General features: G+C 36.4%; 2 protein-coding genes across 2 annotated transcripts; one reads left to right on the forward strand and one right to left on the reverse strand.

Moving 5' to 3' along the window:
- Positions 1-375: 375 nt before the first annotated feature.
- On the forward strand, positions 376-7,854 carry LOC142622945 (WAT1-related protein At3g02690, chloroplastic). Its single transcript, XM_075796515.1, has 7 exons — positions 376-1,067; positions 1,158-1,205; positions 1,765-1,887; positions 4,877-5,026; positions 5,568-5,739; positions 6,943-7,003; positions 7,180-7,854. The coding sequence occupies exons 1-7, from the start codon at positions 432-434 to the stop codon at positions 7,280-7,282; spliced, it is 1,293 nt and encodes a 430-aa protein (XP_075652630.1). The 5' UTR covers positions 376-431; the 3' UTR covers positions 7,283-7,854.
- Positions 7,855-8,377: 523 nt separating this feature from the next.
- On the reverse strand, positions 8,378-11,529 carry LOC142622437 (uncharacterized protein At1g65710). Its single transcript, XM_075795934.1, has 2 exons — positions 10,059-11,529; positions 8,378-9,645 (listed from the first exon to the last, which is right to left on the reverse strand). The coding sequence occupies exons 1-2, from the start codon at positions 11,364-11,366 to the stop codon at positions 8,632-8,634; spliced, it is 2,322 nt and encodes a 773-aa protein (XP_075652049.1). The 5' UTR covers positions 11,367-11,529; the 3' UTR covers positions 8,378-8,631.
- Between the last annotated feature and the right edge of the window lie 1,562 nt (positions 11,530-13,091).

Here is a 13,091-nt window from a genome sequence, read left to right on the forward strand (position 1 = left end):
TGTTATCTAATAATGGATTTGTCAAAATTTATCTGCAATAGAAAGATATTGAGTAAAATTATAACTTAAAACTATAATTAATTTTGTAACTAAATTTTACCTAAATAAAAATGAGAGAAAGTAAATCACATAAACACCCTATTCTAGATACACAAACACATAGGAGGAGTCCCATTGCCAAGAATCCAATGTGCCACACGAAACCGATAATTTTCAATATTTTTGGAACGTCCACAACTGTACCCTCGTACTTTCATAATTTTACCTGATCTAAAATGTGGGTAATTTTTGGTCAAAAATGAAAAATATGTAAATTTGACATTTTTTTACCTCTGAATTTATTAAGCTGTATAACTGTAAACTGTTCCTGAACGTTTCTGTCTCTCTTTCTGTGTGTGTGGTTCAGCGCATTTGATACAAGATATAGGAAAATGGGGTCATGGCGGTGGTCCTCCAGCTCTGCGTTTTACCCCAGCTACTGCCGTTGTTATGCTCCTCTCCCCCTCCATAATTTTTCATTTTCAACACCTTCTTCTTCTTCTTCTTTCAAGATTTCTACTGAAATTAAGGCCAGGCTTCAGCTTCAACACCACAACAAAAAAATCACCACCAACAACAACGCCAAGAACAGGAAAAACTTCACTGGTTTCAAAGATATAATCGTCAGATGCACCAGCGACACAACTAACACCGACTTGGAAGAAAAAGTACAGCAAGAACAAGAAGCTGTTGGTTTTGACTCCGTGAGTACAGGACAGGACAATACTAATAATAATAAAGCCGTTGCTGTCTTAGACGAAAATTCTAAAGAAGAAGAAGGAATATTAGAATTAGCATGGGAATGGGCAGTGCTAGTTTCGCCATTCTTCTTCTGGGGCACAGCTATGGTGGCCATGAAAGAAGTGATTCCAAAGTGTGGCCCTTTCTTCGTTTCCGCCTTTCGTACCATCCCAGCTGGCTCTCTCTTGATCGCATTCGCGGCTTCGCGTGCTCGCCCCTTTCCTTCTGGACTCACCGCTTGGCTTTCCATCACTCTCTTCGCTCTTGTTGATGCCACTTGTTTCCAGGTGATCACCTTTACTTATTAATTTGTTAATAAAATTTGCTTGCTCTTAGTAATTAATGACAAATGGTAGTGATGGTATTTGTGGACACAGGGCTTTCTTGCTGAAGGGTTACAGAAGACATCAGCTGGTTTGGGTAGCGTATGTTTTTCCACAATGCACCCTTAATTGTTGTTTCGTTGAATTTTTACTACATTTCTATTCATTTTGAGGTTGTCACTTTTATTACTCACGCACGCACACCAAAGATTGTAACTGTTAATATTTCCAAGTTTCGTCTTTTGTCCTGTAAATTATGGGTTGTCAAGAGCCTTGTACCTCAATTTACATTTCCTATGTATCCTTCCCTCCTCCATTGTAACTTTCGGAAAAAAATAATCAACTTTTGGTTTTGTCTTTATTGTTATTACTGCTACTTTGCTATTTATTTTCAACAATCTTGTGTTTTCATATCTAATTGTTTCACAACACGTCTTGGTAAGCATTTATATAGATATGGATTCAAACACTTCTTCCCGAGGACCAATTACATAGATGATTCTTTTTTTTTTTTTTGGAAGAAAGCAATTCCTCAGGTGGTATAAATTAAAAGTTAAGAATATTTAAGGGACATAAATTTCCTTACATTTACCAGTTTTGGTGAAAAATGAATATATAGGTTTTTTGTTTGCTTTGACTAACTACATCTTCCAAAATGCAGGTGATAATTGACTCTCAACCTTTAACAGTGGCTATACTTGCATCTTTGTTATTTGGTGAGTCCATTGGGTTTGTTGGAGGCGCAGGGCTTGTACTTGGTGTCATAGGACTTTTACTCCTTGAGGTAGACATTGATGTTCCTTCATGTAAATGCAAAATGCTTTTGAGTTTAGGTTTCTTTTTTCAATTTGTCTATTTTGGCTTCAAATATCTCCTTTAATTGCAGACTACTCATAAGAGTAGTAGTGTTAAGCATTAGAAAACTCTGATTTAGGTAACTTTGGTGTGTTGCTGTTTGTGCTTCATTGATCTTTTTGTACTCAGGAAGATACTTTTGTATTTTTTTTTTCTTTTTTGGGAATGATGTTTTCCGTTTGTTGTTGGTATTTGTGAATTTGATTGATACTCTGTATGGTTTGCAAGTCAAATTCATCTATTAACCGAATATCTTGTGACTATGAATTGCAGTTTATTCCTGCTTTATTCTTAGTGCATATTTATTGGTTTGTTCGTGATTTCAGGACAAAGACACATAATTTGTTTATTTTTTATTTTTAAGGTTATAAAAGTCTCTAGTTGTTGGTAGTGAGTCCTTGTTTTGGTCTGTCATTTATCAAGACTTACTGTACTATTTGAGTATGTAATGGGGGTTTTGTCATGGAATTTCCAAAGGCAGAGATTGTTAAGATTTATATCAGTAATATTGTTGACAATGTAATATGAAAAAAAGAGTTGTAATACTTGGCCATTTGTTGAAGAACAAGTAAAGGTTGTAACTGCTTGAAGAAGTACAATCTGCGAGAGCTCACTTTCTTGCTTGAGCAAAATTGTAATGCTCGCTCAAGCGAAACAACAACTCAACCCAAAAGTTTGTATATCCCTTGCTCAAGAGAGAAAGTCTGACATTATTTTCCAAGTTCAGTTTGAAAAATTTTCTCCAGTACCCTACTTATAATTACTTAAAACCATGTCCTTTTAATGGAGGGAGACAGCCATATCACTGTGTATTATTGAAAGCCATTCCCTTGTTTCAAAACCATAAACCCATTGATTCTAGTTCTTGATCTGGCATCCTTATGAAATACCTTTAACCAAGAACCTTGAGAATTCATGCTCTGCTGAAACCACAGAGTTCTCAGCACTGCATCTGTAATCCCAGAGTCCCGGTGTGAAAGAAACGTGTTGTATGTGAAGGGACCCAAATAGAAGAAGTCTAAAGGTTTTGGAATTGCTGTGGTAATGTCAACAAGTTGTCAGCTGGGTCAGTAGAATTTAATCACAAAGATTTTATGAATTATTCTGTAAACTCCTTTGTTTATAGTGAATTTCCTTGTGGGGTACATAATCATTGGAGTGGTTTTTCCATTGAAGAATCATTTCTTTGGTTTTCTACTTTTACTGAATTGCAGTCTACTTTTACTGAATTGCAGTGTACTTTGCTTTATTGCTTTACTATTACTATGACTGAATTTGTTAATTGAGATTGGATTGTTACTTATGCTTAAGCTAGATATCGATTTACTGAATTTTATTAGTTAAGTCACATTGTGATCAAAATAGAAATTTCAAACACTAACATGATGTGTTTGAACTACTTTTGGAAGTTCAATATACTTTTCAAAGGTCTAACCAGGGGTAATGTTGGGCAGTGTCTAAAGTACCTAGTTCTTTATCAGTATTTCTCTGTTCCTACTGGCTTGCTCAAGGATGCTTGATTAGTTGCACCAAAGAAGGGGAGCCTACAATTGGGATTTATGATTTTGTGTTTAAGCTAGAGGAGATGACCTTTCAAATTAAAGGTATTTAACAGTGGGAATAACTATGCTTATGAATGATGTTCAGTTTACTACTTGTTAAACAAATTGCTATAAAGGTTGGAAATGGGAGTGTGATGCAGGGAAATATAATGGGCTGTAATATGAATTGGAACTAGATGGAATAAGAGTTCATCCATAACAATAAGAGTTCATCCATAACTAACTCACATTTATCACATGCTAGAATACAATTGTAATGTATTAATGACATGCTATATTTAATATAGCGCATGGCTTCTAATTCTAACAACTTTTTAAAATCTAGCAAGTGCATGTGCCATGTCACTCCTTCATGCCACGTCACCACGCCATGTCAACATCTTCCAAGTATTACATTTGACTCCTACATCAGTGTCTGTTGGCAGTGATTTATTAGTCTACTATGAAATCTGTGAGCTTAAGTGACATAGGTATTGTAGGGTAAGTTTATAGAGAACAGATGTGTAGTGTTTGGTGGGCAAACTGAACCAAGCATTAAGTACAACAATCAATGGTGGGGGATGGAGAGGCTCAGAAAGCATCAGACTTCCTATGGCAGGGGTTGGGTGAGGTTGTTGTGTGCAAGCTTATGAGCTGGATAGGGGGAAGCAAAGCATGAAAGCTAATCAAGATCTTTAGGATTGACGTGAAACCTCACTTATCACAACATAATGTATCATGGTTTAAAATGCCAATGAATAAGCCAAGCAATTGAAACAATATCTAGATGTTGAGGCTTTCTGTGAATTGTGAAGCCTCACGCATGACCAAATAAATTTTAATGGCCCTCAGTCTCTTATCTTCCTGAAAAGAGTGTTATAATGTGTCATAGACTGTTGGGAAATGATTGTATGGTAATAATTTGTGTCTTGGTGGTGAGCAAACTGGGTTATTGTTGGTATGAATAATTATTTGCTAACTAGATAGTGGGGTTGGTTTTCTCTATGATATTCTCTCAAGGAGGTGAAGAGAGAATCAGATATGGCTTTCATGAGGGTGTACTAAGCAGCCATCATTTTGATGTCTTCTTTACAGCAGATCCACTCTTCCTTTTGTTCTGTAAATTAGATCGGGTCAAATTCCCTCCTCTTATTCCTTTGTCCAAGCAAAAAGCTCAATGAAAGCACCCATCACTTCTCTTCACTTTTCACTTGTTGTACTTGCAATGTATCATACAAAATTTTGTCACACTTTTCTCTTGACATAGTATAGAAGAGTTTCATAACTTGGAGCTACTATTTTTGAAACCTTTATTTTCTAGAAATCTATTGACTTGCAATTTATTGCTTTTGGATGATGCTAAGCTTTGTTGTGCAGGTATCTGCAATTTCTTTTGATAGCAGTAACTTTACATTGTGGGGAAGTGGGGAGTGGTGGATGCTTCTTGCAGCTCAGAGCATGGCAATTGGCACAGTCATGGTCCGCTGGGTTTCCAAGTACTCTGATCCTATTATGGCAACTGGATGGGTAGGTTCTACCATCCCACATAGTAACTCACTCATATCTTAATCTCTGATAGTTAACCTCAGCATTTTTTATAGCGCCTTTGAAACTTTGATGGATCCTATTTGAGCATTCTTACCTTTAATAGTAAACAAATTTAAAATTTTAACTCTGAAGTTAGCATGTCTTTCAGTAAATACAAGCTGGTGTTAAAGATTATAAATTGACTTATTCTACTCCTGACTCAAGATGTTCTGGAGAACTAATGTTTTTCCTTTCTTTTTTCCCCCTATAAGTTTTTATATCATTAAGAGTTTTGATTTATACATAGTTAGCATCCTTTTTTTCTTTTTTTAAATTTAGATTTTGATGGGCTTTGTTTCTTGCCTCTTTAATTTCTATATTGCATGTGACTCATGATTCTAATCATCAATTATAATCATAAATCTCATAATAAATTTGTGTTTGGGAAGTTGTAGCCTGTAGGATGTTCCAAGTTTTGGTTTAAATGCTCTGGGGAAAAAAATAGAGCTTCGAGAGACTAACACAAATTATTTTGTTGCAGCACATGGTTATTGGTGGCCTCCCTCTTGTGATATTCTCCATTCTTAATCATGATCCTGCTGTCACTGGGAGTCTTAAGGAGTTCACTGCTAATGATGCTTTGGCACTCCTGTATACTTCCATTTTTGGAAGTGCTGTAAGCTATGGTGTATTTTTCTACAATGCAACAAAAGGTCATCTCTAAATTTCTGTTTTAGTTTAATCTTCTCAACCTAATTTCATATTGAAACTTAGAATTCTACTTTCATTACTATCTTTCCCTAATTTTGAGAACAAATTTATTTTCTTCCCTTACAATTTACATGTCCCCCACAACCCCCCCCCCCCCCCCCCCCCAAAAAAAAGTTATTTATTTATTTTTTTCTCTTATGGTTTATTTTTGACTGTTAGTTCCAAGTTGAATAGAAAATTGAAGTAGTTTGTTTGTATTAAATTTTTTTTATTTATTGGTGGAACCAAACTATTTATCTAGTGGGAGTACGGAAGATAATAGCTAATGAATACTTGATTATAACATTACTCTTTTGGGTACATACAATTTATTTTACAACTTTAATGATTTAGCAAATAAATCTACCTATTTATAATAGGTTCATGGCAGAATGAGTGTTAAGGTTTGTACAATGTTTCACATTTAAGAATCAGACAATCAGAGGTTAAGATTTACACTGGTTCTTTACATCTGTGAAAGTTAAAACTGTCATTGTTTACGAAAAGAGTATGTAGAATGAGGTGCATTGTATTATCACTCAAATGCATAAAATTATCGTCTTTCCTAAGATTATTTTGTAAATATGAATTACTTCCCTAACTTTAGCTACCTGAATAACATCAAGCCTACATAGTTTCAATGCTTATGGCTATGAGCATAGATTGCTTAGCCCATTAGGGGTGAATACCCCTGAATACCCGACAACTGGTTCTAGTGGGTAGGGTCAATTGTCATAGGTTTTACTAGCGAGGTGAGCCCAAAGGCTCTTCTTTAGAAAGGACCCTAGTTATCCAAAAGAAAGGCTTCAATGGTAATCAACCAAAACTTGTATCAATAACATCCCTTGTTTTGGAAATTTTACATGGTAACAAAGTTTATTTTGAGTTGTACATAACTTCTAGCACTTCTGATGAGTGTACTTTGTCCACCTTTGTCTCAACTTTTTTCAAATATCATAGTGGGATAAAAGTTATCTGTGCAAAATATTAATAAAAACTGCCAGCAATTTTATCATTTGCCCCCTTTTTTGTTTTTATCCATTTAATAATTATCAGTTGATGTTTAATTAGATGCGATACAGTCTCTTGTTTTCACATTACACTTATCTAAATTTGATTTTGAGCTCCTAGTTGGGAATTGATATGAATTTGCTAATGTATTTCAGGTAGCCTGACAAAGCTGAGCTCCCTTACCTTTCTAACCCCAATGTTTGCTTCAATTTTTGGGTAAGGTCATCCAACTGTATGGAAGATGAACCTGTAATGCTATCAAATTTTTATCTAATGCAAAGTGAACCACACCAACAATTGATTACCAGTGATTTTTTATTTTCATTTTCTTATTGGTATTTCATAATTAGCTTTCTAAAAAAAATATGTGCTCTATTTTTTTGTAATTCCAGGTTTTTATATCTTGGTGAGACCTTCTCACCCTTGCAACTAGTTGGGGCTTTTGTTACTTTGGTTGCAATATACATGGTTAACTATAGGAATGTTGTGGAATGAAGCATGCCTATGATCAATATGGGTTGATTTAAGATTTGAATGAAAGGAATGCAATGCTCATCTGAATGCTGTGGAATGAAGCATATGATCAATATGGGCTGAGTTGACATTTGAACGAAAGGAAAGAAATGCTCGTTTGAAGGCTACCTCTTAATCCTCATGACTTGGTTTGGAGATGTTTGTAGTATGTATGAATATACACTTGGATACATATTAGAATGAATCAATAAACCGTTCAAGTAGTAATGCAAACCTGTAAAAAGGTTGGAGCTATTATCTCAGAGCTATGGTATCATGGTAGATTGCTTGTGGAAAGCCCATGTCAGCCCCAAGCCCTAATTAGGGATTAGTTATTTCCAATTTTGTTTTTCTGGAGAAGGATCAGGGTAAAATATGCACTTGATGTTATTTGTGACAGAAACCAGTATTGAAAATAAGTGTTGAAACTGGCTCAAGACTTTTGTATTGATTTGGTGTAATTATGATGTCCATTGGAAGTAAAATACATTTTGAGATTGTTCAACAGTGTTGAAATTTTAATGTGAATTTACTATTTTTCAATTTCAGAGGCATGCCATGATTGCACACAATGTGGCTCAAAACCATTTGACTCTTGCAGCTTTATTTATAGCATTCCTTTTGTCGTGAAAAGAAATTTTTATATCTGTCGTATTTTATAACAAGAACCGAGTTGTTTGATGTCACCTATAACTGCAAAACCAGGTTATGATAATAATTTGATTGAGCATGATATTTGCACTAAAACAATATGAACACAGATAAATCTGTTATGGATGGAAGAATGACTTTAAAAAGTTACAAATGAAGAAAAAGAAGAAAAAAAAAAAACTTTGGTTCAGCGAGTGTGCAGGAATTGGTTGCAAGTTTGCAACCCCAAACAGAAACTGGAGAATCCTCATCTCAAATTAAACGTACAACCAAATTGAAAAGTCATTCATTATTTATAGCGTTCCTTTTGTTGTGAAAAGAAATTTTACATATTTATAGTAGCTGGTCAGGGACATGGTTAATCTGTCGTATTTTATAACAAGAAGAACCAAGTTGTTTGATGTCAGCTATAACTGCAAAACCAAGTTATGGAAATAATTTGATTGAGCATGATATTTGCACTAAAACAATATGAACACAGATAAATCTGTTATGGATGGAAGAATGACTTTAAAAAGTTACAAATGAAGAAAAAAGAAGGAAAAAAAAAATGAAATACAACTTTGGTTCAGCGAGTGTGCAGGAATTGGTTGCAAGTTTGCAACCCCAAACAGAAACTGGAGAATCCTCATCTCAAATCAAACGTACAACCAAATTGAAAAGTCATTCATTATTTATATTTATGTGGATGCAGCAGCTGCAACAACAGGAGTTGAGTGCAGGCCTCTACTGGTGCCAAGTCGGCCACGCCCAATCCCACCACTCCGCTGCTGATCACAATCACTCTTCTTCCCACTCAATCTCTTTCTGGTTTCATTCATATTGCGGCCTGGTTCAGATAACCCACTTCCCTCAAAACCCAGTGGACTCTTTTGATCTTCCTCCCTGGTGTTTAATCTTGAAGTCCAGCAATCAGTGGAATCAGCTGAATTGGGTTCCCAGGACGAAGAAGATAAGCCCCAATGCTGTTGTTGACCACCGGCAACAAAACTGTTGCTACCTGAGGATTCTTGGTCTTCCATATCTGCCCCGCCAACTAGTGCACCACCTCTCCTCACTGTTACATACTTGTGAAAGCTTGGCTCCGTTACATCATCTGTGACTGCTACCTCAGATTCTACAACAAAAGGGTCTTTGGTATCTGCTACTCTCTTCCCAACAAGAGTGGCACCCAAGGCAAAATTGTAGGCTTCCCTGTTAGATTGATATGTTGGACTTTTCCTGTCCTCAGAGAAAGCACAGGATAAATTAGAACTTGTAGTGGAGTTAAGGTCAGCAACTGCTTCCAAGATGGAGCAGGCTTTGGTGACACAAGCTGGGAGAGAAACTGAAGGAGTGTTGCTTTTCTGGTGGAAATTTTGGATGTCTTCAAGCAACAGTGCAGCATAGGATGATGAAGGATTCAACAAAGTTTCAGGATTGAAGTCTAGGTCTCGGGATCTCCTGCCAGACCTGCTTCTTGTTATTGCCTGGGGTTTCGGGTTTTCAGCACCTGAGGCCACCACAGTTTTAATGGTGACATGACCGGTGGCTGATGGTTGTTGATCTCTAGCCTCTTCCACCAGCTGTTCCTTCTGTATGCAATTCACAGTCACAACCTGGTTGTCCAGTGCACCTCTGTTGCTGGTTTTGTTATTAGTCCCTTGAACAACAGCTCTGTTGTTGCTACTGTTTATTATCTCAGCATTTGGTTTCTGCAGTGGAGAATGAAGATGTTTTTATTGATACATTTGACACCTCAGAGCAAGAGATCAATATTGTGTAGCTAACAAATGCAAAATCAGGAGATCGATACTGATCTGGTTCATATTGATAAATTATCACTTATCCCAAACGCTTATGGTTAATCATATAACCATAAGTTTAGTACTCCCCTCACATCTAGGCAATAGTTCGATGCTGAATTGGTTCATACTGATAAATTGCCTATTATTCCAAAAGTTTAAGCTATTAGGAAATATTGAATTTAATCATTTATCCACAATTCTAACAGATACATCATAAGACTGAATTGATTCACACTGAAAAAAGTTTTTAGGCCATAAATTGACGAAACAGGCATGAATGCATTAGACATCTGATAGGAGTAGGAAAGATAAGTAATTACCTGATTCAGAACAATCCCTTCTTCAGTCTCTCTTTTGTTTCTATTTTGCACCTTGCTGTTGTTGTTGGGCGGTTGTGGATATGCAAGGGAGTTGGGATCAATCTCACTCAATGGGTTTCTTCTGTAAGGAGAGTGTTCTGCTTTCCTGGAGGAGCTTCGGCTAAGAGATGGCTGCTGATTGTCATTGGAAGTCTTACCATTTGCTCTTGCTGGGGACTGAGACCGAGGAGATGCAGCACCCCTTGAACCTGCCATTGCGGCATCGCTACCAGCATTCCTCCTGACTGAAATTCTCTTGACAGAAGTTCCTGGTGCAGATTCACCAGCAGGAGCAGCATTGTTGCTCTTATCCATCACCAAGGATGAAACAGTAGCAGGGACTGAAACCATCTTTCCAGGCCTATTAGTACCATTACCAGAAGAATTTGCAGTGTGCGTTGCACCAACAGTGGTAGTACTAGCAGGAGTGGATGTCTCAGATGATCGTCTACCTGGGGATCGACTCACTCGCCTCTCTCTGCTGCTGGATCTCTGTTGCTGGTCTTTTTCCCTTTCTCTGCTGGGTGTTCTCCTCCTCCCTTGAGAAGAAGAAGATGGCCGCGATGATTGGCGATGGCGTTGACGGTGGTGGTTTCTTCTTTCGTCCTCTAAACACAAGTCATCACTGACATTGGCTTTCTTTTGGACATCATCAACGGTAGCAACAACCTCGTTCTCACATCGGTCAAAGTCGTAACTCCTCTTCGAACCCGAGTACTTTCTACCACGGTCAGCAGAAGCTGAAGCCGAAGAGGAAGCAGCCTTGCCTGAAGAGCTTCGGCTAAGCCTACCACACTGAATGAGAATGGCATCCACCTCTTCTTTCGTGCAACTCGATGTCCTCACACCCACACCAATTGATGCTGCTGCTCCTGTTGCAACCTTGTTAGCCATTGATTCAGGTACTACTTCATTAGAAGTAGTTGTAGAGGCAAGACTATCTTGTTGAGGAGGAGGTGGGCTTCTAGTATTTCGATCTCTATCATCATGACTCTTCCGGTGCTTGATGACAAAAATCTCTTTCTTCACTACTCCGCTTTCATCTTCTTCCACTTGTCGATCTTCTTGCGCAATCTTCTTCTCCTTCTTCAGCTTCATTTTCAACTCGGAATTTTCAACTTTAGCTTTGTGGGTATTGCCATTATTACTACGTGTGTCATTGCTCAAATGGGTAACGTCTGGATCTGTCTTTGGTGTTGAAGCAACACCAACAACAGCAGAAGGACAAGAAGAAGAAGACTCTTTCTTCTTACTGAAACAAGTACCCATGATGTTTTGTGGTGTGGCCCCAACGTAGCCTAAGGAAACACAACTGATGTGTTTGTTTGTAGAAGAAATGTTAGGAACAATGGCACGGAGATTTGAATTATTGTGGTGGCAATGGTCTATTAAGAGATAAGAGAAGAGAGGTGGGTACTTGGTACAGTTTCCAAGAACAATTTCAAAATGTTTGGGATTTGATTTAATTAAAGGGGGAGAGAGAGAGAGAGAGAGATTCAAATTTTGATAAATGAGCGGGCTGGTAATGTGTGAAAGAAAAGAGCCGTTAGAGAGAGAGAGAGAGGAGAGAGCCGTTGGATCATTCAGATGCAGTAAGTATCACGTTTTCTGTCCCTACAGTTTTGTACTGATGGCCACCACCACTAAACTCTACCTTTATTTCCCAATTTTTTAAGTCAATTGAATTATTATTAAATTCATTTATTATTATTATTATTTATTTATAATTACAATACGATTCTCGAATCTTGGTCTTTCTTAGCTTTTCTTTACTACTTATTACAATCCTTAAAAAAAAAAAAAAAAATCTTTTTCCTTTTTTCCGTTTGGTAATACTATCATTATTTTACAATTCAAATTGCTACAAGTCTATAACGGCTAACTAAGGTTGGATCCCCTCAACCAAAAAAAAAAAAAAAAGAAGCCCGATTTGAATCCTCAGGTTGGTATTTTGTTTTATAAAAGAAAGCAGTGAAAAAACACATGCTAAAATCTGTTAAGATGAAACCCAATGCATTCAGTTCCACCAAGCAACACTACCCCCAGAAGGGCCAGATTGAACACTGTTGGCTCCGTGGAGGAGAAGATTGGCTGAGTCAGTCAAGTGGATTGAGTAGCTGGGTTCTATTTAATTTAAGGACAAAACTCAAGCACATAAAAGTGTTGATCATTAAGTTTCCTCTAACATCTCTTTTTTTATTTATGTTTTCCTTTAAACAAATGGCTAGATTCATAGCACCCTTTTGGTAAAATAAACAAAAACTTTTTGGCATTTTTGTCTTCTAGGCAAAAAACTATTTGGGAAGTGGGAACACTTCTTCTACAACAAAAATTTATTTAATACCACTCCTCATATTAGAGGAGGGAGCATTGCTCTGTGAGTACACAATAACTTCCCCTCTACCACCACAGTTTGTCATGTAACTGTTCACATGAACATATGTAAGCTTGACAAAAATTGGGCATTTTTTGCCAAATAGCATAATTTTAAGAATAATTTAAGAAAAAAGAACTGAGTCAAAGTTATTTAATTATGTCGCATTTTTTTTTTTGGAACTCGAGTTTCACTTGGAACTTGAGTTTAACAAACTCGAAGTCCAAAAAAGTGTTACATAACTAAATAAATTTGGTTAAGTGCTATCTAGCAAATTTTTCTTAAACTTATAAACTTTAGTAAATTTTCCTTAAAGAGTAATTATCAGAAGCGGATATTATAAGTTAAAATTCTCTAAAAAAAAGATTTTAATATTTTTTTTTAAAGAAAATGTTAACTCATACCTTAAAGGCAATGGTTAGTGAACCACTTTAAGAAAGTATGTGTTGAAAAAAAAAATTAATATTTTGATAACTTTTTCTATTTTTCATAAAAATAGTATTAAAACATTTTAAAAATAAATTATTAATAATTGACTTAATAACACCTATTAACAGAAAAAAAAATTATATATATATATATATATAGAGAGAGAGAGAGAGAGAGAGAGAGAGAGAGAG

Source organism: Castanea sativa, chromosome 1 (genome assembly GCF_040712315.1).
Source record: "Castanea sativa cultivar Marrone di Chiusa Pesio chromosome 1, ASM4071231v1".
NCBI lineage: Eukaryota > Viridiplantae > Streptophyta > Magnoliopsida > Fagales > Fagaceae > Castanea > Castanea sativa.